Raw genomic sequence first — 22,715 nt, forward strand, 5'->3', positions numbered from 1 at the left:
ACCCATGCATACCATCCAGGGGCCTTAGAACAGGCCCACCCTGCCCAGTACCATGCTGTTTTGGTTACTATAGCTCTGTAGTATAATTTGAAGCCAGGTAATGTGATTCCTCCAGTTTTGTTCTTTTTGCTCAGGATAGCTTTGAATATTCTGGGTCTTCTGTGGTTCCATATAAACTTTAGGATTTTTTTTTTTTCTATTTCTGTGAAGAATGCCATTGATACTTTGATAGGGATTACATTGAATCTGTAGATTGCTTTGGTTAGTATAGGCATTTTAACAATATTGATTCTTCCAATGCATGAACATGGAATAGCTTTCCATTTTTTTGTGTCCTCTTCAGTTTCTTTCACCAATGTTTTATAGTTTTCATTGTAGAGATCTTTCACTTCTTTGGTTAAGGTAATTCCTAGCTATTTAATTTTTGGCCAGGCGCAGTGGCTCATACCTATAATCCCAAAACTTTGAGAGGCCTAGGAGGGGGGATTGCTTGGCTCAGGAATTCAAGACCAGCCTGGGCAACATGGTGAAACCTTGTCTCTACGAAAAGTACAAAAATTAGCTGGGCATGGTGGTGTGCACCAGTGGTCCCAGCTACTCAGGAGGCTGAGGCGAGAGGATCAGTTGAACTCTGGAGGTTGAGGATGCAGTGAGCCAAGATCACGCCACTGCACTCCAGCCTGGGTGACAGAGCAAGACCCTGTCTCAAAAATAAAAATAAAAATAAAAATAAAGAAATTTCTTTGCGGCTAGTGTAAAATTGCTTTCTTGATTTCTTTTTCAGATTGTTTGCTATTGATATATAGAAATGCTACTGAGTTTTGTAGGTTGATTTTGTATCCTGCAACTTCACCGAATTTGTTTGTTAGTTCTAATAGCTTTTGGTTTTGGGTGGTCTTTTGAAATAACCCAGTCAGACCAAAACTAAAAAAAAGAAGAAGAAGAAGAAAAATAAAGACATGGGACACCATAAGGCAACCAAATATTAAAACTGGGGCATTCCAGAAGGCAAAGAGATAGGCAAAGTCATAGAAAACCTATTTAACAAAATAATAGCTGAAAAATTCCCCCAAGTCTTACAAAAGATATAGACATCCAGATATAAGAAGCTCAAAGATCCTCAAATAGATTCCACCCAAAAGGTCTTCCCCAAGGCACATTACAGTCAAAAGTTAAAGACAGAGAATTCTACAAACAGCAAGAGCAGGCCAGGCATGGTAAGTCATACCTATAATCCCAGCACTGTGGGAGGCCAAGGAAGGGGGATCCCTTGAGCTCAAGAGTTTAAGACCGAGATCGATCTAAGATGGCGACCGTCGAACCGGAAACCACCCCTACTCCTAATCCCCCGACTACAGGAGAGGAGAAAACGGAATCTAATCAGGAGGTTGCTAACCCAGAACACTATATTAAACATCCCCTACAGAACAGATGGGCACTCTGGTTTTTTAAAAATGATAAAAGCAAAACTTGGCAAGCAAACCTGTGGCTGATCTCCAAGTTTGATACTGTTGAAGACTTTTGGGCTCTGTACAACCATATCCAGTTGTCTAGTAATTTAATGCCTGGCTGTGACTACTCACTTTTTAAGGATGGTATTGAGCCTATGTGGGAAGATGAGAAAAACAAACGGGGAGGACGATGGCTAATTACATTGAACAAACAGCAGAGACGAAGTGACCTCGATCGCTTTTGGCTAGAGACACTTCTGTGCCTTATTGGAGAATCTTTTGATGACTACAGTGATGATGTATGTGGCGCTGTTGTTAATGTTAGAGCTAAAGGTGATAAGATAGCAATATGGACTACTGAATGTGAAAACAGAGAAGCTGTTACACATATAGGGAGGGTATACAAGGAAAGGTTAGGACTTCCTCCAAAGATAGTGATTGGTTATCAGTCCCACGCAGACACAGCTACTAAGAGCGGCTCCACTACTAAAAATAGGTTTGTTGTTTAAGAAGACACCTTCTGAGTATTCTTATAGGAGACTGCGTCAAGCAATCGAGATTTGGGAGCTGAACCAAAGCCTCTTCAAAAAGCAGAGTGGACTGCATTTAAATTTGATTTCCATCTAAATGTTACTCAGATATAAGAGAAGTCTCATTCGCCTTTGTCTTGTACTTCTGTGTTCATTTTTTTTTTTTTTTTTTGGCTAGAGTTTACACTATCCCAATCAAAGAATTACAGTACACATCCCCAGAATCCATAAATGTGTTCCTGGCCCACTCTGTAATAGTTCAGTAGAATTACCATTAATTACATACAGATTTTACCTATCCACAATAGTCAGAAAACAACTTGGCATTTCTATACTTTACAGGAAAAAAAATTCTGTTGTTCCATTTTATGCAGATGCATATTTTGCTGGTTTGAAAGATTATGATGCATACAGTTTTCTAGCAATTTTCTTTGTTTCTTTTTACAGCATTGTCTTTGCTGTACTCTTGCTGATGGCTGCTAGATTTTAATTTATTTGTTTCCCTACTTGATAATATTAGTGATTCTGATTTCGGTTTTTCATTTGTTTTGCTTTTGTTTTTTTCCTCATGTAACATTGGTGAAGGATCCAGGAATATGACACAAAGGTGGAATAAACATTAATTTTGTGCATTCTTTGGTAATTTTTTTTTGTTTTTTGTAACTACAAAGCTTTGCTACAAATTTATGCATTTCATTCAAATCAGTGATCTATGTTTGTGTGATTTCCTAAACATAATTGTGGATTATAAAAAATGTAACATCATAATTACATTCCTAACTAGAATTAGTATGTCTGTTTTTGTATCTTTATGCTGTATTTTAACACTTTGTATTACTTAGGTTATTTTGCTTTGGTTAAAAATGGCTCAAGTAGAAAAGCAGTCCCATTCATATTAAGACAGTGTACAAAACTGTAAATAAAATGTGTACAGTGAATTGTCTTTAAAAAAAAAAAAGAGTTTAAGACCAGCTTGGGCAACACAGTGAGACTTCATCTCTATAAATAATTTAAAAATTAGCCAAGCATGGTGGCGTGTACCTGTGGTTCCAGCTATTTGGGAAGTTGAGGTAAAAGAATCTCTTGAGCCCAGGTAGTCAAGGTTGCAGTGAGCCATAATCAAACCACTGCACTCCAGCATGGGCAACAGAGCAAGACCCCATCTCAAATATATATATTTAGCAAGAGAAAAGCATCAAGTCACATAAAACGAAATCCCCACCAGGCTAACAGATTTCTCAGCAGAAACTTAGCAAGCCAGGAGAGAATGGAATGATATATTCAAAGTGCTGAAAGTGGGGGAGGGAGGAACTTCCAGTCAAGAATACTACTATACCCAGCAAAACTATCCTTCAAAAAGAAAGGAGAAATAGTCTTTCCCAGACAAGCAAAAACTGGGAGAATTAATTACCTCTAGACAGGTCCTACAATAAATTCTTAATGGAGTCCTACATCTGGAAGCAAGAAAACAATATCTACCATCATCAAAATACATGCAACTATAAAACTTGCTAGTAGAGCAGATACCTGAATGAGAATGAGAAAGGAGTCAAACATTACCACTACAGAAAACCACCAAACTGCAATGATAAACAATAAGAGAGAAAGAAAGGAACAACAGATACACAAAACAACCAGAAAATAACAAACAAAAATGACAGGAATAAGTCCTCAGGTCCTCACCTATCAATAATAACCTTGAATGTAAACAGACTAAATTCCCCCACTTAAAAGACATAGTCTGGCTGAATGGATTTTTTTTCTTCTTTTTGAGACAGAGTCTCACTCTGTCACCCAGGCTGGAGTGCAGTGGCACAATCTTGGCTCACTGCAAGCTCCGCCTCCCGGGTTCATGCCATTCTCCTGCCTCAGCCTCCCGAGTAGCTGGGATTACAGGTGCCTGCCACCATGCCCAGCTAATTTTGTATTTTTAGTAGAGACCGGGTTTCTCCATGTTGGACAGGCTGGTCTCGAACTCCTGACCTCAGGTGATCCGCCCGCCTCGGCCTCCCAAAGTGCTGGGATTACAGGCGTGAGCCACCATGTCCGGCCTGGATATTTTTTTAATGATACAACTATATGCTGTCTATAAAAATACTAACTTCACCTGTAAAGACATATTTAGAGTGAAAGTAAAGGGATGAGAAAAGATATTACATGCAAGTGGAAAACAAAAGCAAGCAGAAATAGCTATAATTATATCACATAAAACAGGCTTTAAGTCAGAAACACTGAAAAAAAAAAAAGACAAAGAAGGTCATTATATAACCATTAAAGGATCAATTCAGCAAGAGGATATAACAATTCTAAATATATATGCAACCAACATTGGAGCATCCAGGTATATAAAGTAAATATGATTTGATCTAAAGGAAGAGATAGGCCAGGCACAGTGGCACACGCCTGTAATCCCAGCACTTTTGGAGGCTAAGGTGGGAGGATCACTTGAGCCCAGGAGTTCAAGACCAGCCTGGGCAACATGGCAAGACCCCATCTCTACAAAAGTACAAAAAATTAGCCAGGCATGATGGCATGCACCTATAGTCCCAGCTACTGGGGAGGCTGAGGTGGGAGGATTGCCTGAGTCTGAGAAGTCAAGGCTGCAGTGAGCTGAGATCGTGCCACTGCACTCTGGCCTGGGTGACAGAGTGAGACCCTGTCTCCTAAATAAATAAATAAATAAAGAGATAGACTCCAATATAGTAATAGTTGGGGACTTCAACACCCCACTCTTAGCAATGGATAGATTATCTAGACAGAAATCAACAAAGAAACACTGGACTTTATACTCCAGACCAAATGGACCTAACATTTACCCAACATTTCATCTAACAGCTGCAGAATATATAATCTTCTCATCAGCACATGGAACATTCTCCAGAATAGACCATATGTTAGGACACAAAGCAAGTCTTAGAAATTTTTAAAAAATCAAAATCATATCAAGTATCTTCTCAATAAAAGGAGAAACTTTGGAAACTGTAAAAACACATGGAAATTAAACAACATACTTTTTCTTTTTTTTTTTTGAGATGGAGTTTCCTTCTTGTTGCCCAGGCTGGAGTGCGATGGTGTGATCTCAGCTCACCACAACATCTGCCTCCAGGGTTCAAGCCATTCTCCTGCCTCACCCTCCCGAGTAGCTGGGATTACAGGCATGCACCACCATGCCCGGCTAATTTTGTGTTTTTAGTAAAGACAGGGTTTCTCCATGTTGGTCAGGCTGGACTTGAACTCCCAACCTCAGGTGATCCACCAGCCTTGGCCTCCCAAAGTGCTGGGATTACAGGCATGAACCAGCATGCCTGGCCCATTTTTAATTTAATTAATTAATTTATTTATTTATTGACAGAGTCTCGCTCTGTTGCCCAAGCTGGAATAGTGGTGCAATCTCGGCTCACTGCAGTCTCCACCTCCTGGGTTCAAGTGATTCTCCTGCCTCAGCCTCCCAAGTAGCTGGGATTACAGGTGCGCACCACCACAACTGGCTAATTTTTGTATTTTTAATAGAGTGGGGTTTCGCCACATTGGCCAGGCTGTCCTTGAACTCCTGACCTCAAGTGATCCACCCATGTCAGCCTCCCAAACTGCTGGGATTATAGGCATGAGCCATCGCGCCTGGCCAACAACATACTCTTAAATGACCATTGGGTCAATGAACAAATTAAGAAGGATATCAAAAAATGTCTTGCTGGCTTGCTTGCTTGCTTGCTTCCTTCCTTCCTTCCTTTTCTTCCTTTCCTTCTCTCTTTCTCTCTTTCTTTTGATGGTCTCCCTCTGTTGCCGAGGCTGGACTGTACTGCCGTGATCGTGGCTCGCTGCAACCTCCCTGCCTCAGGCTCCCGTGATTCTCCTGCCTCGGCCTGCCGAGTGCCTGGGATTGCAGGCATGCACCCCCACGCCTGACTGGTTTTTGTATTTTTGGTGGAGACGGGGTTTCGCCCTGTTGGCCGGGCTGGTCTCCAGCTCCTGACCTTGACTGATCTGCCCGCCTCAGCCTCCCGAGGTGCTGGGATTGCAGACGGAGTCTTGCTCACTTGATGCTCAATGTTGCCCAGGCTGGAGTGCAATGGCGTGATCTCGGCTCGCTACAACCTTCACCTCCCAGCCGCCTGCCTTGGCCTCCCAAAGTGCTAAGATTACAGCCTCTGCCCGGCCGCCACCCCGTCTAGGAAGCGAGGAGCCTCTCTGCCTGGCTGCCCATCATCTGGGATATGAGGAGCCCCTCTGCCCGGCTGCCCCGTCTGGGAAGTGAGGAGCGCCTCTGCCCAGCCGCCCCGTCTGGGAAGTGAGGAGCACCTCTGCCCGGCCGGCCCACCTGGGAGGTGAGGAGCACCTCTGCCTGGCCGCCCATCGTCTGGGAAGTGAGGAGCGCCTCTGCCCGGCCACCCCATCTGGGAAGTGGGGAGCGCCTCTGCCCGGCCACCCCATCTGGGATGTGAGGAGCGCCTCTGCCCAGCCGCCCCATCTGGGAAGTGAGGAGCGCCTCTGCCTGGCCGCCCCGTCTGAGAAGTGAGGAGCGCCTCTGCCCGGCCGCCCCGTCTGAGAAGTGAGGAGCGTCTGCCCGGCCACCCCGTCTGGGAAGTAGGGAGCGCCTCTGCCCGGCCGCCCATCGTCTGGGATGTGAGGAGCGCCTCTGCCCGGCCGCCCCGTCTGGGAAGTGAGAAGCGCCTCTGCCTGGCCGCTGTGCAATCTTCCAAGTGTGAAGTGACAGCCTTTCTGCAGGTGTACCCAACAGCTCTGAATAGACAGCGACCATCGAGAACGGGCCATGATGACGATGGCGGTTTTGTCGAAAAGAAAAGGGGGAAATGTGGGGAAAAGAAAGAGAGATCAGATTGTTACTGTGTCTGTGTAGAAAGAAGTAGACATAGACTCCATTTTGTTCTGTACTAAGAAAAATTCTTCTGCCTTGGGATGCTGTTAATCTATAACCTTACCCCCAACCCCGTGCTCTCTGAAACATGTGCTGTGTCAACTCAGGGTTAAATGGATTAAGGGCAGTGCAAGATGTGCTTTGTTAAACAGATGCTTGAAGGCAGCATGCTCGTTAAGAGTCATCACCACTGCCTAATCTCAAGTACTCAGGGACACAAACACTGCGGAAGGCTGGAAGGCCGCAGGGACCTCTGCCTAGGAAAACCAGAGACCTTTGTTCACGTGTTTATCTGCTGACCTTCTCTCCACTATTATCCTATGACCCCACCACATCCCCCTCTCCGAGAAACACCCAAGAATGATCAATAAATACTAAAAAAAAGAAAGAAAGAAAGAAAGAAAAGAATCATTATTGGGTAAAACATCAAAAAAAAAATTTCTTGAAACAAATGAAAATGGAAACACAGGCCGGGCGCTGTGGCTCATGCCTGTAATCTCAGTACTTTGGGAGGCTGAAGTGGGCAGATCACCTGAGATTGGGAGTTTGAGACCAGCCTGACCAACATGGAGAAACCCTGTCTCTACTAAAAATACAAAATTAGCCAGGCATGGTGGTGCATGCCTGTAATCACAGCTACTCAGGAGGCTGAGGCAGGAGAATGGCTTGAACCCGGGAGGCGGAGGTTGCGGTGAGCCAAGATCACGCCATTGTACTCAAGCCTGGGCAGCAAGAGCAAAACTGCATCTCAATAAAAAAGAAAAGAAAAGAAAATGGAAACACAACATACCAAAATATATAGGATACAACAGAAGCAGTGCTAAGACAGACATTAATAGCAATAAGCACCTACATCAAAAAACTAGAAAGTTTTCAAATAAACAACCTAACAATGCTCCCCAAGGAACTAGAAAAGCAAGAACAAACCAAACCCAAAATTAGGAGAAGGAAAAGAATAATAACGATTACAGCACAGCAAAACAAAATAGAGAGTGAAAAAAATGTAATCAATGAAATTAGACATTGTTTGTTTCAATGGATAAACAAAATTAATAAACTGCTAGCTAGACTCAACAAGAAGAAAAGAGAGGAGACCCAAATAAATAAAATCAGAAATAAAAAATGAAACATTACAACTGTTTCCAGAGACATACAATAATTCATAAGAGACTATTATGAACAACTACACAGGAAAAAATTGGAAAACCTAGAGAAAATGGATAACTGGACACATACAACCTACAAATATTGAACCAGGAAGAAACAGAAAACTTGAAAAGACCCATAACGAGTGATGAAATTGAATTAGTGATCAAAAGTCTCCCAAAACAGAAAAGCCCAGGAACAGATGGCTTCACTGCTGAATTCTACCAAACTTATAAAGAAGAAATAATACCAATTTTCTCAAACTATTCCAAAAAAGCTGAAGAGGAAGAAATTCTTTCTAACTCATTCTATAAGGCCAGAATTACCCTGACACCAAAATCAGACAAAAACACAACAAAAAAAGAAAACAGCAGGCCAATATCCTTGATGAACATCGATGCAAAAATCCTCAACTAAATACTAGTAAACAAAATCCAACAGCACATCAAAAGGATAATACACCATGATCAAGTGGGATTTATTCCAGAAATGCAAAGACGGTTCAACATACATAAATCAATAACCGCGGATACATCACATCAGCAGAATGAAGGACAAAAACCACATGATCATCTCAATAGATGCAGAAAAAGCACTTGATAAAATTAAACATCCTTCGTGATAAATATTCTCAACAAATTAGGCATAGAAGAAACATATCTCAACATAATAAACTCCATAAATGACAAACCCACAGCTATCATCATATTGAATGGGGGAATAGAGGAATGCCTTTCTTCTAAGAACTAGAAGAAGGCAAAGATGCCCACTTTCATTACTTATTTATTTATTTATTTATTTGAGATGGAGTTGTGCTCTTGTTGCCCAGGCTGGGGTGCAATGGCGTGATCTCAGCTCACGGCAACTTCTGCCTCTCGGATTCAAGCATTTCTCCTATCTCAGCCTCCCGAGTAGATGGGATTACAGGCATGCGCCACCATGCCTGGCTAATTTTTTTTGTACTTTTAGTAGAAACAGGGTTTCTCCATGTTGGTCAGGCTGGTCTTGAACTCCCGACCTCAGGAGATCCGCCCACCTTGGCCTCCCAAAGTGCTGGGATTACAGGCGTGAGCCACCGCGCCCGGCCCACTTTCATCACTCTTAATCCACATAGTACTGAAGTCTTAGCCAGAGCAACCAGGCAAGAGAAAGAAATAAAAGGCATCCAAATTGGAAAAAAGGAAGTCAGGCCATTGCGAAGGTAGTGAGTTATCTCAATCTCACAGTAAGTTACAGATTGAACTCCTTGTTCTACTCTTTCCCCACTTCTCACTACTGCACTTGAGTAGTCTTAAAAAAAAAAAAATCAAATTGCCCCCTTTGAAGATGACATGATACCTAGTATATAGAAAAATCTAAAGATTTCACCAAAAATCTCTTACAACTGATACATTCAGTAAAGTTGCAGGATAAAAAATCATTATACAAAAACTAGCATTTCTGTACACCAATAAGGAATTAGCTGAAAGAGAAATCAAGAAAGCAACCCTACTACCTAGGAAAAAATTTAATCAAGGAGGAAAAAGACCTCTACAATAAAAACTACAAAACACTGATGAAAGAAACTGAAGAGGACACAAACAAATGGAAAGACATCTCATGTTCATGGATTGGTGGATTGGAAGAATTAATATTGTTAAAAATGACCATACTTTTTTTTTTTTTTTTTGAGACAAGGTCTCACTCTGTCACCCAGGCTGCAGTGCAGTGGCACAGTCGCAGCTCCCTGCAGCCTTGACCTCCCAGGCTCAAGCAATCCTCCCACCTTGGCTCCCGAATAGGTGGAACTACAGGTACATGCCACCACATCCAGGTACTTTTTATTTTTATTTTTGTAGAGACAGGGTTTCACTTTGCTGCCCAGGCTAGTCTCAAACTCCTAGGCTAAAGCAATCCTGTGGCCTTGGCCTCCCGAAGTGCTGGGATTACAGGCGTGACCACCACGCCCAGCCCTCACGTTCTTATTCCTACGTGGGGGCTAAAAGAGTTGATCTTATAGAGGTAAAAACTAGAATGAGAGCTGAGCGCGGTGGCTCACGCCTGTAATCCCACCACTTTGGGAGGCCGAGGCGGGTGGATCACCTAGGTCGGGAGTTCGAGACCAGCCTGACCAACATGGAGAAACCCCGTCTCTACAAAAATACAAAAATTAGCCGGGTGTGGTGGTGCATGCCTGTAATCCCAGCTACTCTGGGAGGGTGAGGCAGGAGAATCGCTTGAACCCGGGAGGCGGAGGTTGCGGTGAGCCGAGATCGCGCCACTGCACTCCAGCCTGGGCAACAAAAGCGAAACTCCATCTCAAAAACAAACAACAAAACAAAACAAAAACAAGAAAATAAACACACACGCACACGGAGGTGGGGCGGCGGAGTGGCGGCAGGGAGGAGGAGGGGAGAGGTAAGAAACAAATGATAAAACAAATGAAGCAAATTGTTAACAATAGGTGAATCTGAACCAAAGTTTAACGTGCGTTCTTTTGCCCTATTCTTGCAACTTTTCCAAATAAAACGTTTCTTTAAAATCATGTCTAGGGGACCTGGATTCCAAGCCGAGCCCCTTTTCTCACTCGGTGCATGACCCTGAATGAATTCCTTCCTCTCGGTTGGTCTCAGTTTTTCAGCACAGATGGTTCTCTCGGGGTCTGGTAATCAACGTCTCACAACTCTGAGGACGTTTGCAGACAGGGCTTTGGAAGGAAGACGGCCCTTCGTTCCCCCAAAGGGTCTCAGCCTGCCGGTGATTTCACCACGACTTCCTCCAGAGTTCCACCTGTCCTCTTCATCAGCCATAAAGTTGCCCCTACTCATTTTTGCCACCAGCTGGACGCCCACCTCCTCTTTCCCGGAGCCCTAAGGCTCTCCTTCCGGCAGTCTTAGCCTCTGTACAGGATAGGCACGTGCATTTAGCCCCAGGAAACTACAGCCCCCAAAAGGCTTTGCGGCAACATCCTCGCGGTGATCACCAAAGAGAAAAAGCTTTTCTCCACGGGCCCACCGCAGCATAGCCTTTTGGGAGTTGTAGTTCATCTGCTAAGAGCCGCAGAACCAGGGTGAGGTTCTAAGCCACCCTTCCCAGAACTCACAGCGCTCTGCCACACCAATAGGAAGCGTGGATCTTGGAAAGCGGGCAGGGCAGAGGAGCGCATGCGCAGTATGTGTGGTTGGGGAATTCATGTGGAGGTCAGAGTGGAAGCAGGTGAGAATGGAGGGGGCGGCAAAGGCCCGTTTCTGGGCATCTCTGCAGTCCTCCTCTGCTCCATGATGTGCACTTTGGGCGAGGAGCGTGCGTGCGTGAGTCCGACTTGTGAGGGAGGGGAGAAGGGGCTGAGCCCCGGACGAGCCAGGGGTTGCTCAGAGTAAGGGAGGTGTCCATGGAGGCAGGGTGAGGAATAATCCAGAAGCTATTAGAAATGTAAAGGGCCGGGTGTCCCAGCCTCAGAGAAGGAAGATTTAAATGCACTGGACGAGATCAGGGTAGTCTCAGGAGTTGAGGTCTGGGAAGTAGGGAGGGAGGATTTGAGACTGGAGCGGGCAACGACGGTGGGGCGGAGCGTTAGAAAGTTAGATGCTGGCGTGATTTCTAGTTAGGTCAACTGTGCTTATGCCCACCTAGTTAGGTCAACTGTGCTTATGCCCACCCCGCCTCAGCCCCACCCTCCCAGTTATTCCAGAGCTCACTGTCCCTGTGCAGCTAGTTAGAGCCTTTCTCCCAAATGGGTTCTTCAGTTATCTTGGCCCCAGGATGTCATCCAGCTCCTGCTTCCATAAGAAGCATGTCGTTCTTAATACACGATGTTGACAAGCAGTATGGTGAGGAGGTAAGCTGTGTCTGCTAGCATTAGACCTCTGGGTTCTAATTCTGGTTCTACCACTTAGTAACTGCAATCTCGGCTTCTCATGTAACCTCTCTGTGTGCCTCTGTTTCCTCTGTAGTAATATGCTTCATAGGGTAATTGTGAGAAGTAAATAAATTGCTTTTATTAGGCTACCTGATATAAGTGTTAGCTGTTACGGTTACTTTTTTTGTTGGCATCAACATGTAGCACATTTTTTTTAAGTTATTTTTTCAAACCATAATTGCACCAATCTAACCTCACAGCCTCTTTTTGGGGGCCTACTTGTCCAGGAAATGAAAGGGTGGTTTAGTGTGGTGCTAAGTTTTCTGTGGATTTCAAGCCCATGCATTGTTTTCATTATTGAACCAAGTGTCCCAGACACCTTACTTTAAATGGTTGAGAAAAAAAGAGAAATCAGCCAGGCATGGTAGCTCATGCCTGTAATCCCAACACTTGGGAGGCCGAGGCAGGGGGATCACTTGAGCCCAGGAGTTCGAGACCACCTGGGGCAACGTAGCAAGACCCCATCTCTGCAAAAAATGAACAAAATTAGCCGGGCATGGTGGCACACTTCTGTGGTCCCAGCTACTTGGGAGGTTGCGGTGAGAAGATTGCTTGAGCCTGGGAGGTCGAGGCTTCAGTGAGCTGAGATTGCGCCACTGCACTCCAGCCTGGGTGACAGAGCAAGACCCTGTCTCCAAAAAAAAAAAAAAAGAAAGAAAGAAAAGAAACTGAAAAAAAAAAAAGCAGAAGAATTGATAGTACACTTTCCAAGCTATAAAGCATTATTTATTAGGTATCCTTCAATGGATGATTTAGCACTTTCAGGAATGGGGAAATAAATAGCCAGGTTGAAAAGTGACTGTTGTGTGTCAGAGAGGGCCTTCTCTGAGGATTTGGCATCAAGTTTGATTGTATTTTGTTTTTATCCCCTTAGGTGTGAGAGGGTCCAGCAGAAGGAAACATGGCTGCCAAAGTGTTTGAGTCCATTGGCAAGTTTGGCCTGGCCTTAGCTGTTGCAGGAGGCGTGGTGAACTCTGCCTTATATAATGGTGAGGCATGGAGGGACAGTGGGTCACTGCACTTTCCTAGGAGTTTTCTGTTGGTCTGCATAGCCTATGTGACACTCTTGATGGTAGCTGCCGTCAGTGAATGTGTTTGTGGCCAAGAGGGCTCACCTCCTGCCATTTCATACCATAGGACTGCATTGTTATCAGAGCCCCTGACCTTTCAGTCATAGGTTCTCTCAGAGCCTGTATTCAAAAAGAGCTTCCCAGCCCACTTCCTAGTTGGATGTGTCCAGTGGCTCCTGTCAAGGTGAAGTGAAGGCACACCACCCAAATGCTGCCGCACAGTGTCTGGATTTCCCTGGCTATCTGAAATGGAGATCTCATTTGTTCTCCTCTGCTTGCATGTGGAATAACAGCAAAGGCTGCAGATCTGTTTGGGTGACCTTGTCCCGAACAGGAGCTTTTGCTGTGCTGAATTCGGGTAGTTTCAGAGAAAGTATCTTTGAGATGCATTGCCCAGCTTTTAACAGTGTAGGAGGGAGGTTAAGCTGGCTTTTCTTCCACTTTACTGTGGAAGCTTCCTCATTGGTCAAGCAATGGATTTGACCTGACTTTATCTGTAGGACCCCCTTTAATTCTGACATTCTGACACTTTCACATGCTGCAAAGCAGCAATAGATTGACCCATCCGGTGTGTGGCTGGCTGACAAGAGGAGCTTTACTTTTAGAGTGAAGATATTTGGACCAATGATAAAGTTCAGAGAGGCAGCTGATTAGAAAAGCCTGCTTGGCTTATATGACACATCTTAGCAATACTGTGATCCTTTTGGCCACATCTGCAACTAGACAGAAATTGCCATCATAAATTTCTCTCTGTGCCAAGACAGCTCTATAACCCCTTAAAACTTTAGCGAAACAGAGCTATTAGGAAGAAAGAGTAGGCTCTTTGAAATGTAGGATTCCCATAATGAGGGTACTACTTCTGGGAGCACTAGGTTAAATTGGAGCCCGATGGATATGTGGTAACTGGGCAGACCTCATTGAGTTTTAGAAGTTTTGGTAGATGATTCCTGGAAATATGTTGGTGGGAGTTCGGGGATAGAATGGTCATTCAGAAAATCAACAGCCAGTTCCCTCAAGGAGAAAGGATGCTAAGGAACAGGTCCTATTACCAATCCTTGGGGACATGTGGAACAGGAAGTGACTGCTTAGTTTTGCAGCTATTTAGAAGTCTCTAGAGACCAGGAATTGGGGAAGACAGAGAGAAGAGGGGAGACTTAATAAGTGAACAGAAAGCACCAGGGCTCTTTCAAAGACATGATCCTTTTGTTTAAAGGATGAGAGGATTTTTATGACATGTCATTGTCCTTTCTTCCTAGTGGATGCTGGGCACAGAGCTGTCATCTTTGACCGATTCCGTGGAGTGCAGGACATTGTGGTAGGGGAAGGGACTCATTTTCTCATCCCATGGGTACAGAAACCAATTATCTTTGACTGCCGTTCTCGACCACGTAATGTGCCAGTCATCACTGGTAGCAAAGGTGAGTCTTGCCTATGGTTCAGGTAAAGTAGGGAGTGTGGAAGAGGTGCTCTGTTCTTCTGTGTCGCAGGAGCATCTGTGGGATACCAGGATCCAAAAGAGTTTGAACTGTACATCATAGGAATGACTAGACTACTTGCCCTGGAGAGCTTGATATGGAATCTTAGAAATACCCACTTATGACTGGGTGCGGTGGCTCATGCCTGTAATCCTAGCACTTTGGGAGGCTGAGGCAGGTGGATCACCTGAGGTCAGGAGTTCAAGACCAGCCTGGCCAATGTGGTGAAACCCCATCTCTCCTAAAAATACAAAAATTAGCTGGTGGTGGGGGGGTGCCTGTAATCCCAGCTACTTGAGAGGCTGAGGCAGGAGAATTGCTTGAGCCTTGGGGGGCGGAGGTTGCAGTGAGCTAAGATCGTGCCACTTCACTGCAGCCTGGGCAACAGAGTGAGACTCTGTCTCAAAAAAAAAAAAAAAAAAAAGCCTGCTTCTAATCTTCCCATCTCTTTGGAATTTCTTTCCGTACTGTTTTGCGGTTGTTTTCAGGATACATGATGTACCTATTTCTAAAACTATTGATAGGAGCTTCCAGAGATCAGGGAGTTGTAGGTATTAATACATTGCCCACCTCTCTTGGTGCCCAGTTAAGGGCTGTCTCATGGGCGCTTGGTCCATATTGTTGACATCTGTAAGCAAGCCGTGACAGTGCTTTGGCTCCGGGCAGGCCTGAATTGTCCAGGGGAAAGTATAATTCTCTCCCTGGATCCTTTAAATGGTCCAAGTAATGAGAAGCAGAACATAGGATCGGTCTGTTAACCCCTTATATGTGTTACACATTTGACAGAGTGCTTTTATGTCTCTTTTCTCCTTCAGTTTTCCCCAACATTTCCGCAAGGCCCAGAAAGCAAATGAAATTGTCCCAATCCTCATAGACAGGGAAATAAGCTCAGGTTGGCTAAGGCTTAGAGAGGCCACATCATTAGTAAATAGCCCAGATCTTTGGACTGATAGTCTAACACCGTTTCCACCAGACCCGAACTAACCTCTCCAAGGCTGACTCCTGACTTGGCCACAATCACCAGAGCATGTAAAGGCCTCACCCTACAATTCTTAGCATTGCCCTGTCTATTGTCTTAAAATGTTCAGTGTTGCAAACTTTGCATGGCACCTGTTAGACATATAATCTGAATTATGTATATCTGAGGGCATTCAGGGGATACCAAAAAGCTGCTATCACTGAAGCCTCTTAAGAAATTATAAACTCTTTATGATGCTCTATTGGGTTCTCTGCCAAGGAAACCAGGCATACCTGCACCTTGCCCTCTGGGATCTTATAATCAGCAGATTTGCTTATAAATTGTAGCAAATTTGGAGCCAGGCACAGTGGTGCGTGTCAGCTACTCAAGAGGCTGAGGCAGGAGAAATGCTTAAGCTCAGGAGCTTGAGTCTAGCCTGGGCCACATAGCAAGACCTTGTCTCTAAAAATAAAAAATAAAAATTGCCAGGCGTAATGGCTCACACCTGTAATTCTAGCATTTTGGGAGGCTGAGGCAGTTGGATCACTTGAGCCCAGGAGTTTGAGACCAGCCTGGGAAATATGGCGAAACCCCAGCTCTACAAAAAGTACAAAGATTAGCTGGGCGTGGTGGTCTGTGCCTGTGTAGTCCCAGCTACTTGGAAGGTGTAGGTGGGAGGATCAACTGAGCCCAGGAGGTCAAAGCGGCTACAGTGAGCTGTGATCTTACCACTGCACTTCAGCCTGGGCAACATGTGACCCTGTCTCAAAATACATAAATAAAAATTGTAGCAAATTGGAGTAGGAGAGGTCATATAAAAGACCACTTGTGGCCAGGTGCGGTGACTCACACCTGTAATCCCAGCACTTTGGGAGGCTGAGGCAGGTAGATCACCTGAGGTCAGGAGTTTGAGACCAGCCTAACATGGTGACACCCTGTCTCTACTAAAAATACAAAACAGCTGGCTGTGGTGGCGCGTGCCTGTAATCCCAGCTACTCAGGAGGCTGAGGCAGGAGAGTTGCTTGAATCTGGGAGGCAGAGGTTGTAGTGAGCCGAGATTGTCCCATTGTACTCCAGCCTAGGCAACAAGAGCAAAAACCTGTCTCAAAAAAAAAAAAAAAAAAAACCAACAACACTTGTTTTCCTACAGTGGTTTTTATTTTTAACTCCAGTGTTTGTCCCCTACCCTAAGATTTACAGAATGTCAACATCACACTGCGCATCCTCTTCCGGCCTGTCGCCAGCCAGCTTCCTCGCATCTTCACCAGCATCGGAGAGGACTATGATGAGCGTGTGCTGCCGTCCATCACAACTGAGATCCTCAAGTCAGTGGTGGTGAGTGAACAGGGGCCTTTAGCCTCGAGCCCAGAGCACCACCCTGGGAGGGTGCCAGGTGGCAGGAAGCGCTTGGCAGTGGGTTGGTTGGGATGTGGCTGCTAGTTTCCTGGTTCCTTTTCTGCTTCCTCATTAACCTGACCTGCCCTTCTGCTCCTCCCTTTGAAACCAGGCTCGCTTTGATGCTGGAGAACTAATCACCCAGAGAGAGCTGGTCTCCAGGCAGGTGAGCGACGACCTTACGGAGCGAGCCGCCACCTTTGGGCTCATCCTGGATGACGTGTCCTTGGTAAGATCCTTCGGGAGACCGAGGAGGGGAAGGGGCTGCAGTTCTCGTTTAGGTGCCTGGCTCCGTTTCTGGGTAGACGCTATTAGGTCCTCCCTTCTGCTTTGCTAGATGTGAGACTTGAAAACACGGAAACATGCTGAGGTGAGGCAGTCTCCGTGGGTTTTTCAGTTGAGGGTTCTTTTACCTTCCCCCTGCCACACACATTTTTCTTATGACCTCTGGTTGTATCCAGATAGTCTCTAACCACTAAATGTTTTACCTTCTCTAAACTGTTACCCAGAGAGTGATGCCTTGTTAACCCTGTTTGACACAGGCAGAAACTGCCTGGTAGAGACCAGAGAACAGCTCGGGTAGTCTTTCTCCCTAGCACAGACCTCCCAGCCTGACCCCTGGGAGCTTCCTAACACTTACAGTCCGAAGCTCAGTGAAGTAAGCTCTGGGAACCCCCGTGAAAGGTGATAGAGTGTAAATGAACGGTTGGATTCCCCCAGGCCTGGTATAGGGGGCAAGGGACATCTCTGAGGCGTAAGCTATCCTCTTGAGACACTATAGCTTGTGTGTTTATATGACATTGGATGTCATAACTCAGACAGAAAGCAATGCAGGCAGGATAGCGTTTCAGGTTGAGGAGGGTGAGGGGAAGGGGTCGTGTTTCTAGATTCTCTGGGAAAAACCATTTGGAGTGATTTGTTCGGGCAGTGAGGTAAAGTGTTTCCTGTTCAGTTCTCCCGTGCATTGCTAGGGAAAGGCACCGCTTCCCCCAGCATCTGCGCAGCTGTTTAAACAGCCACTTGACAACACCCAGTGCTAACCCCAGGGCACTGCTCCACCTTGCTCCGGCTGCTGGAAGTCCTGGGGGCTTGGGGCTCCCTCTGCTGGCAAGAGGCCAGGCTGCAGCCGTTCTGTGGGCCCTCCCCTCGTAATTACCGTTAACCTGAACACCTTGGCTGTGAGAAAACGCTGAGTAAAAACCTAAGGGAAAAGTTGGCATTTTACTAGACTTTAACCACATACTCCATTCTGGGGAAATGTGGGCTGACCACAAGAAACCCTATCTAAGAGGTGTGAGAAGAAAATTAGGTTTCATGGGGAATTTGCTGCCCTCAGCTGGCCCTTGTAGAAATAAATTTTATTCCTTAATTATACATTTCATTTTTCATGTCTCAGGATCAGATTTTCTTACCCAAACTTTGACTAAGAAACTAGAAATGGATCAGGCGAAGTACAACAGCTGCAGTTAGAGTTAGGAGGTTAACAATTCTGGAAGAGAATGAGACCAGGATTTACTCTTCAGGAGAAGTTTGGAGCTGCTTTTTAAAAAAGCAGAGGTTGGGAGAGTGGAGGAAATGAAACAACTAGAATTTGATGGCAAAACCAATGCTCTTCTCTTGATTCTTTTTCAATAAAAATTAGGATGAATAAGTAAATTGCTCTAGGCTGGGCATTAGGAATTCTGAGGTCCCTTCCCATTGTTTGTGCTATCTTTAGGGACAGTCCCGTCAGACCTGACATGATTAGGGAAGGTCTGTGGATCATCAGACTTCTAAACCCTCACGCCGACCAATGACTTTACCTGCTTTCTCTTTCTTTTAAACCGTTTAACAGAACCATTCACGTTGGGAATACCATGATTTGCGTTCCGCCGTCCCTCGTCCTCTTCCTGTTCAGTGGTGGAGCTGCTGTGGGAAGACGCGGACTGGTTAATCCATAAACAGAGCATCAGGCTCTTGGATCCCTGGGAACCAGCTGCCTCCCTCACTCTCAGGGACCCTGTTTTCCATCTGGCCTTCCTTGGGCTTTGAACAAGGCATCAAAGGCCCTTGGAAGAGCACTAGTCAGTGGCGGGGGTCTTAGAACCCACAGTTCTCCTCCTCTGGGGAGGTGGTCGATTGAGTAGATACCTTCTGGTGCCTGTGGGCCCCATCAAAAGCCCCCGGTGCCATTTGCTACATGAGGTCACTGTACTGAGAGTGACAGAGTAATGTACAGGAGCAGTTTGGGCAGCCAGAGAGTCTGGGTGTAAACTCAGTTTGGATACAGATACGGAGGTGGAAGAGTGTTCTGGCCTCACGGATGCCTCCAGCTGCTAGAGCCATTGCTGGCCTCTTCCTTCCAGCGGCCGTGGAGCCCTCCCAGCAGTGCTGTCGAAGCAATCACACTGCCTCATCTTGTGCTCACTCTCTCCCCCTTAGACACATCTGACCTTCGGGAAGGAGTTCACAGAAGCGGTGGAAGCCAAACAGGTGGCTCAGCAGGAAGCAGAGAGGGCCAGATTTGTGGTGGAAAAGGTGAGCCTTCGACCAGATGGCAGGAGCCTCTCTCTCCCCTTTCTCCGGCACTCAGCTTCCCCATTTGCTGGGTGGCCTGGAAATTCATCATCTGTCATCCCTTCTTCCGGGATAATCGGAAGGGGCTTGAAGGAATTGTACTTGTGCAATTGGTTCCAGAGTCTTCAGGGGCTAGTCAAGGATATGTGGAGTTATGTTCCTAAATCACTGAAGGGTAATTTTTCTTCCACTTCTCTGAGATCAAAAACACTCTCTTACAAATAAAAATGTTTCTCCTGGAGTATTTTCAGCTTCACTGAGAAGTCATTTTTAACCATAGTTACATAGTGAAAGCTGACAGCAAAAAAGATCAAACGTTGCACCAGATGTGCTTTCGTCACTAGATTTTTTTCTAGTGCTAAATCCATCCAGATGTGTCAAAGAATGTGATGGGACACAGTATATTTGCGTAGCAGCCTGGTCTTTCTGGTATTTGTAAAGACGTGTTCATTTATTGTTGTCCCCTTCTTCCCACCACCAGTATCCGTAATTGGTGGGGAGATGGGGACAGCAAGAAATAAAATGGGAAAAGAGGGATAGATTTAATTTTGGAGAATGAAAACACTGTGTGGGCAGGGACTTGTGTTGCTTTGTATCTGCCATAACTTCAGAGATTATAATAAGTCTAGTACAGTGCCTGGTGATAGTAGGTATACGGTAAATGTTTGTTGAGCAAATAGACGCAGGGCCCAGCCATTTCAAAATTGTATGTAATTTCAGGGAGGCTTAATACTGTCTTCTTCCTCACACTCCTGAAGGTCACACATTGCAGAGAGCTGTCCTCCTATTGATATTGGTAGGGCAAGCCTAGGAGATCTCACTCTGGGTGCCTGGATTCTGGTCAGGAACCAGCCTAACTCACAGGCCTAGGAACAGTCAAAAGTGCATGCTGCTCTTCCTTAGCCATCCCGAGGTTTTTTGTTTGTTTGTTTGTTTGTTTGTTTGTGACAGCTCTGTGGCCCAGGCTGGAGTGCAATGGCATGATCATAGCTCACTGCAGCCTTGACCTCCTGGGCTCAAGTGATCCTCCTGCCTCCGCCTCCCAAAGTGCCAGGATTACGGGCATGAGCCACCACACCCGGCCCTGTCCTGGCTTTGATGAAGTCCTTTAGACTTAAGGCTGCAGGAAAAGATGAGCCTTGAGGATTGATTCCACCTTTCTTTTGCTTCTGTTTTCCTTGGCCTTGGCTTCTCCTGGCTCAGAGTAGGGTTGTTAAACTAGATTGCAATTAATATTAATGAGGACTTTGAAATAAGACAAATATTCCTGCAGCCAACAGAAATGTATCCCTCCCGTGACAAGGAGTGAGCGTGAAAGGATAGGGGAGGACTGGTGGGCAATGTGCTCTGCTTCCCCCCGCTTCCCCCGCTAGCCATCAGGAGGAAGTAAACTCCCCGAGTTCCTTCAGGAGCCTGGGAAGGTGGCTTTCTGGTGAAGGGCCTTTGGTTGTAGCCTGACATGCGGTGCCCTGAGGTTTGATCTTTGTCTCCACCTCCATTCTTTTAGGCTGAGCAACAGAAAAAGGCGGCCATCATCTCTGCTGAGGGCGACTCCAAGGCAGCTGAGCTGATTGCCAACTCACTGGCCACTGCAGGGGATGGCCTGATCGAGCTGCGCAAGCTGGAAGCTGCAGAGGACATCGCGTACCAGCTCTCACGCTCTCGGAACATCACCTACCTGCCAGCGGGGCAGTCCGTGCTCCTCCAGCTGCCCCAGTGAGGGCCCACCCTGCCTGCACCTCCACGGGCTGACTGGGCCACAGCCCCGATGATTCTTAACACAGCCTTCCTTCTGCCCCCATCCCAGAAATCACTGTGAAATTTCATGATTGGCTTAAAGTGAAGGAAATAAAGGTAAAATCACTTCAGATCTCTAATTAGTCTATCAAATGAAACTCTTTCTTCTCACATCCATCTATTTTTTTATCCACCTCCCTACCAAAAATTGCCAAGTGCCTATGCAAACCAGCTTTAGGTCCCAATTCGGGGCCTGCTGGAGTTCCGGCCTGGGCACCAGCATTTGGCAGCACGCAGGCGGGGCAGTGTGTGATGGACTGGGGAGCACAGGTGTCTGCCTAGGTCCACGTGTGGCCTCCGTCCTGTCACTGATGGAAGGTTTGCGGATGAGGGCATGTGCGGCTGAACTGAGAAGGCAGGCCTCCGTCTTCCCAGTGGTTCCTGCGCAGATGCCGCTGAAGAGAGGTGCCGGGGAGGGGCAGAGAGGAAGTGGTCTGTCTGTTACCATAAGTCTGATTCTCTTTAACTTTGTGACCAGCGGAAACAGGTGTGTGTGAACTGGGCACAGATTGAAGAATCTGCCCCTGTTGAGGTGGGTGGGCCTGACTGTTGCCCCCCAGGGTCCTAAAACTTGGATGGACTTGTATAGTGAGAGAGGAGGCCTGGACCGAGATGTGAGTCCTGTTGAAGACTTCCTCTCTACCCCCCACCTTGGTCCCTCTCAGATACCCAGGGGAATTCCAACTTGAAGGATTGCATCCTGCTGGGGCTGAACATGCCTGCCAAAGACGTGTCCGACCTACGTTCCTGGCCCCCTCGTTCAGAGACTGCCCTTCTCACGGGCTCTATGCCTGCACTGGGAAGGAAACAAATGTGTATAAACTGCTGTCAATAAATGACACCCAGACCTTCCGGCTCAGCCATGGGTTGGTTTTTTGTTTGTGGGAGCCGTGGGATCAGAACAGAGTGTTCTAGCAGTTTTTGTGTGTACGTGTTTGCATTGCCAGCTGGGACAGAGTCTCCAGTAAGGCAGAAAATGCTTTGTTTTCAGAAAACACTTTGTGTTGTGTTCCAGATCCATCCCCAACCCGAAGGGAATCTCTGTGGTAGCAGGTGAGGTTTGTCATGGGATAGGCAGTGAAGGTAGGTGGAGGGCAGTTAACTTGTTCTGTGTGTTTTGGTGCCACTACTCACTGGGAGTTACAGGCCTGCCCGCCAACCGCCAGCAACACCTTCCCCCAATGCTAGGGAAGTGGTTGACGTAAATAATGTGTCCGGTAGCCCTCAGTTAGATGGCTTGGGGCACTCTGCAGTAGGTTTTTGGTTTTTTTTTTCTTGTTTTCTTTTCCTTTCTTTTCTTTTTTTTTTTTTTTTTTTTTTTTTGAGGCAGGGTCCCACCTTGTTGCCCAGGCTAGAGTGCAGTGGCATGAACATGGCTCACTGCAGCCTTGACCTCCTGGGCTCAAGTGATCCTCCTGCCCTAGCTCCCTGAGTATCTGGGACTACATGTGTGTGCCACTATGCTTGGCTAATTTTGTATTTTTTATAGAGACCAGGTCTCACCATGTTACCCAGGCTGATTTTGAACTCCTGGGCTCAAGTGATCCAGCCTTGGCCTCCCA

The 22,715-nt window shown here is 46.1% G+C and overlaps 2 protein-coding genes across 4 annotated transcripts; both read left to right on the forward strand.

The window, feature by feature from the left end:
- Positions 1 to 1,276: 1,276 nt before the first annotated feature.
- LOC100968316 (eukaryotic translation initiation factor 4E-like) lies at positions 1,277 to 2,919 on the forward strand. The gene has a single exon (XM_034941498.3). The coding sequence runs from the start codon at positions 1,307 to 1,309 to the stop codon at positions 1,958 to 1,960; it is 654 nt and encodes a 217-aa protein (XP_034797389.3). The 5' UTR covers positions 1,277 to 1,306; the 3' UTR covers positions 1,961 to 2,919.
- An 8,150-nt stretch (positions 2,920 to 11,069) lies between these two features.
- On the forward strand, positions 11,070 to 21,233 carry PHB1 (prohibitin 1). Of its 3 annotated transcripts, XM_034941499.4 has the most exons (8): positions 11,137 to 11,198; positions 11,729 to 11,820; positions 12,776 to 12,890; positions 14,228 to 14,389; positions 16,598 to 16,740; positions 16,913 to 17,029; positions 19,222 to 19,317; positions 20,864 to 21,233. In XM_034941499.4, the coding sequence occupies exons 3-8, from the start codon at positions 12,803 to 12,805 to the stop codon at positions 21,074 to 21,076; spliced, it is 819 nt and encodes a 272-aa protein (XP_034797390.1). In that variant the 5' UTR covers positions 11,137 to 11,198; positions 11,729 to 11,820; positions 12,776 to 12,802; the 3' UTR covers positions 21,077 to 21,233. The 3 variants fall into 3 exon arrangements, with proteins under 3 accessions (XP_003810096.1, XP_034797390.1, XP_003810097.1); XM_003810048.5 differs by lacking the exon at positions 11,729 to 11,820 and having other exon boundaries at positions 11,070 to 11,198; XM_003810049.7 differs by lacking the exon at positions 11,729 to 11,820 and having other exon boundaries at positions 11,150 to 11,293.
- Positions 21,234 to 22,715: the final 1,482 nt, after the last annotated feature.

Source organism: Pan paniscus, chromosome 19 (assembly GCF_029289425.2).
Source record: "Pan paniscus chromosome 19, NHGRI_mPanPan1-v2.0_pri, whole genome shotgun sequence".
In the NCBI taxonomy this organism is placed as follows: domain Eukaryota; kingdom Metazoa; phylum Chordata; class Mammalia; order Primates; family Hominidae; genus Pan; species Pan paniscus.